Source organism: Emiliania huxleyi (genome assembly GCF_000372725.1).
Source record: "Emiliania huxleyi CCMP1516 unplaced genomic scaffold EMIHUscaffold_518, whole genome shotgun sequence".
Taxonomy (NCBI): domain Eukaryota; phylum Haptophyta; order Isochrysidales; family Noelaerhabdaceae; genus Emiliania; species Emiliania huxleyi.
Genome location: NW_005198108.1, coordinates 2011 through 5576, shown reverse-complemented (window position 1 = coordinate 5576; position 3566 = coordinate 2011). Strand labels below are relative to the sequence as shown.

Here is a 3566-nt window from a genome sequence, read left to right as displayed (position 1 = left end):
ACGAGCGTGCCCCAAAAAGCGATGTTTGCGGCTATTGCTCAAAACTGTGGGAGAGAAGGCCTGCATATTATGACTGCACTCATGACCCTGGTGCACGAGAGCTGCGAGACGGGACATATCACGGTCGTTGGCGCCGATGATGACCTCCGGAATGCCCTCGCAATCGCCTCGGATGGGGTCCACCGGGGACGCATGCCGGCGAAGCCCCATCAAGCTGCTGTACATCCCCGGCATCGCCTTCTCTGGCTTAGCTAGACTGAGAGATATTGTGGGCATGGTTAGTCTCCACAATATATACACTGACACTGAACCTCCCAGAGCTCGTCCTGGTCCGCCACGGCCATCCTCGGCCTCCGGAGGGCCCCCGGCCGCGGCGCGGTGCGGCGGCGTCACAAATCCGACCACAGAGCACCGGGACGCGGTCGGGCGATCTAAGGCCCAGTGAGGCGTATGTATTGCCCATCCAGGACTATCACCTGGACCTATCAACAGGCGCCTGCGGCGCCGTGCTCAGGAGCTGCTGCTCCAACCTGTTCACACTTCCGTACGGCAGCGGCACAGTATGCGAGCTTATTGTGTCCCTAAGCTACTGTGGGGTGCGTGGGCTCAGCTGCGGAGCACGTGCTGGGCCGCAGTACGGGGTCGTACTAAATAACTTTCGGGGGAGATGGGGTATAATATTACCGTTTAAGCGGATCGCACTCGACTGGCCACTGGCGACTGGGGACTGGTGACTCTCCCGGTGACTCCCGCCCCGGCCTCCGGCCCACCAAGGTGTGCTCTGCTCCAAGATTAAAGAGCACAACCTCCTCATGTTTCAGTTTCACTACTCTAAAGCCGTACGTGCCCTGCTAAGTAAAGAGTCCTCAGCAGCGCCAACCTGCACTGTTGTGTGTTGAGCTACGAACGCTGCGCCCCTCCCGGCGGCCCCGCACTTTGTCAAATCAAGCGTCAAGGCATCTGGAGGTAAGGACGGCTAACTCGAACCATGAGGACGCCGCACAGAGAGCAAGCGAAACCGACGACGGCTGCCGCGAGTACGGCGGGGGTGCTGTCGAGCGGGGAGGACGGCGGCGGCGCGCGGTCCCGCAAGCGCGCGGTTGTGTCGCGCAGCGGCTGCAGGACGCAGCGCGGGTCAACGGCAGCGAGCACGAGGTCGCGGAACTGTGAGTAGGGCACGTCGAGCACCTGAAGAGTGTGTCACAATGTACTCGGTGGCAGGTGAGAGCAAGTGAAGAATGCATCCATGTGTCAAGCAGGGGGGTCGGTCGCCGTCGCTCGCCCCGGCGGCGGATGAGGTGGCACGAGCGGGGTCCTCCGGCGCTGCTGCAGCACCGTCGCCGCCGTGAAGAAGCCGACGACACGCCACCCGCCGTCGGGGTCGGGGGCGACGGAGGTGGGCGCATCGTACCTCAGCTCAAAGGAGAGGAAGGAGCCTGTAATGTCAACGGTGCGCAATCAAGTGGTTCATCATGAAGGAAGCTCTCTCCCAGCTCCGAGGAGAGGCTGCGAGCCGGTGGATGCCGCGTCGAGTTGCCACGAGTCAACCACCCAGTGCAGTCGCAGCAGCTGCCTCCAAAAGAGGAGATTGAAGTCGTGGGCGAAGAGGGCGAGCGTGAGCGGCATTTCGTCGCTCGGCCGTTCTCCCGGCCGGTCGCAATTTGTGGTCTTGCAGTCTGTGGACGCCACGGGGCTGCCAGCCACGATTCCCGCGGGGGCACGCCACTGCGGCGCAGCGGCCCCCGCCTGCGGCTCCCCACGCACAACCTAAGTACCGTAACGACCGTACGACTCACTCACCTCCCGCCAGGTGCGTCGTCCTGCCCCCCAACACCACACACCTGCTCAAATGAGGCGAGGAGAGAGGCGACAGCGTGCGAGGCGCGGCCTGATGTAAACACACGACGAGGGGACGTGAGCATCAGCTATCAGAAGAGCAGAGAGCGTGTGCGAGGCGGCGCGCGGCGCCGCGAGACGCGTTGAGAGACGCGCCGAGCCACATGACCCGCTGGTGCACGCGGTACAGCTCCGAGAGCTCGGACAGCGTCAGCTCGCCCCACGCAAACGGCTCCACGCCAGAGACCGCCTATGTCGGCAGCACAGGATGTGTGACGACAGGTCAGGCGGCGGCAGCCGCGTTGCCCGTGCGGACCTGTATGTGTGTGTTTGCTAGAGTAGTGGGGTGGCTTCTCTGGTTTGCCTGCCCTCACACCGCGCTGAGATACGGCCTCTGAAAGAGTGGTGGCCTGACGGGCTGCATTCATGCGCGTTCGCCTCTCTGTCTATGTTATCCGCCTGCAGCATCCACGCGTCGGCGTAGTACCCGGCGATGGAGAGGGCGCCTGTTCGCACGCCTCTCGCGCTCTGCCCAAAGGTGCACCGTTCAGCAGTCGCTCGGACGGAAGGCCTCGCCGTCGAAGTAGGAGTAGTAGCGGCCCGGATGGAAGGTGTGGGGGAGGTCGGAGAGCGAGCAGTTGCGCCGTCCCAGCCCGTGCCGATCGCACACCTACAACCGATGCTCAGGTTGGAGGCAGGGTACACGGCGAGATCTTCGTGTGTGTGTGTGTGTGTGTGTGTGTGTGTGTGTGTGTGTGTGTGTGTGTGTGTGTGTGTGTGTGTGTGTGAGAGAGAGAGAGGCTGTGTGGTCTGCCCACCTCAGCGGAGCAGCAGCCGAGCAATGATCCGACGCGGTCGATCTGAGGCTTGTACGCCGCCGCCAGCGCGTCTACTCAGCCACAACGAAGTAAGTCGACAGGGGCGGCGCGCTGCGCGGCGAGGCTGGAAATGCTGGCAGGTGCTGTGCATACCTACGTCGCCCCCAAAGGACCGGAGCACGTCGGCCTCGCTAGGCCCGGCGCAGCCGGCCTCGACGTCGTCCGAGACGAGGGGAAGCAGCAGCGGCTGCGCTGCTGCCGTCGCCTCCACGATTGCGGCGGCCCGCGCGGCCGAGCACGAGCGGCGGCCAAAGAAGCCACCGGCAAAGGCCCTAGCTGACTGGACGTCCCGGAAGGAGGTGCCGTCGGCTATCAGCGTCACGTCTGCCGCGCACGGGTCGGGGTAGCGATAGTCGACCGCCAAATATTGGCCCAGGTGTCGGAGCAGCGCTGCGCCATGCGGTGTCAGATGCTGCGCGTCAAAGGCAGACGCCGTCAAGTTCCACGACTCAGCAGGCGGGCTCAGCCGCGACGTCCATATGCTCGGCCCGGCGGCGGACTCGCTCAGCGGCGGCGGGTACGGCGAGCGTTGCCCGTGGCGGAAGAGGTGTGCGACAGCCACCACCATGGCCCGGGCCGCTGTTCACAGATAGATTGATACTGTCCCGTTTTGCTGTTCACAGCTAGGGACGGCCTCTGCGGCAAAGTCAACTCACCCCCACCACCCCCACCGCCCTACCACCTCCCACCACGGCAAACCTTCGGCTCCCGCTCAGAGGCTCGCCGCGCCCGTGCGGCGCGCCGAGGCGGCGCCGAGGCCGGCGCCTTGCACCCGGCCCGCGGCCGGCACCGCCTCGCCCCACAACTGACCGCCCTGCGGCCCCTGCGCAGGCGTACCACAGGCGTCGCTCA

At 64.8% G+C, this 3566-nt stretch overlaps 1 protein-coding gene across 1 annotated transcript; it reads right to left on the bottom strand.

The window, feature by feature from the left end:
- Positions 1-668: 668 nt before the first annotated feature.
- EMIHUDRAFT_470677 (hypothetical protein) lies at positions 669-3282 on the bottom strand (the record flags this gene model as incomplete). Its single annotated transcript, XM_005766307.1, has 6 exons — positions 669-1188; positions 1273-1436; positions 1801-1841; positions 2001-2086; positions 2655-2725; positions 2808-3282. The coding sequence occupies 6 exons, from the start codon at positions 3280-3282 to the stop codon at positions 952-954; spliced, it is 1074 nt and encodes a 357-aa protein (XP_005766364.1). The 3' UTR covers positions 669-951.
- Between the last annotated feature and the right edge of the window lie 284 nt (positions 3283-3566).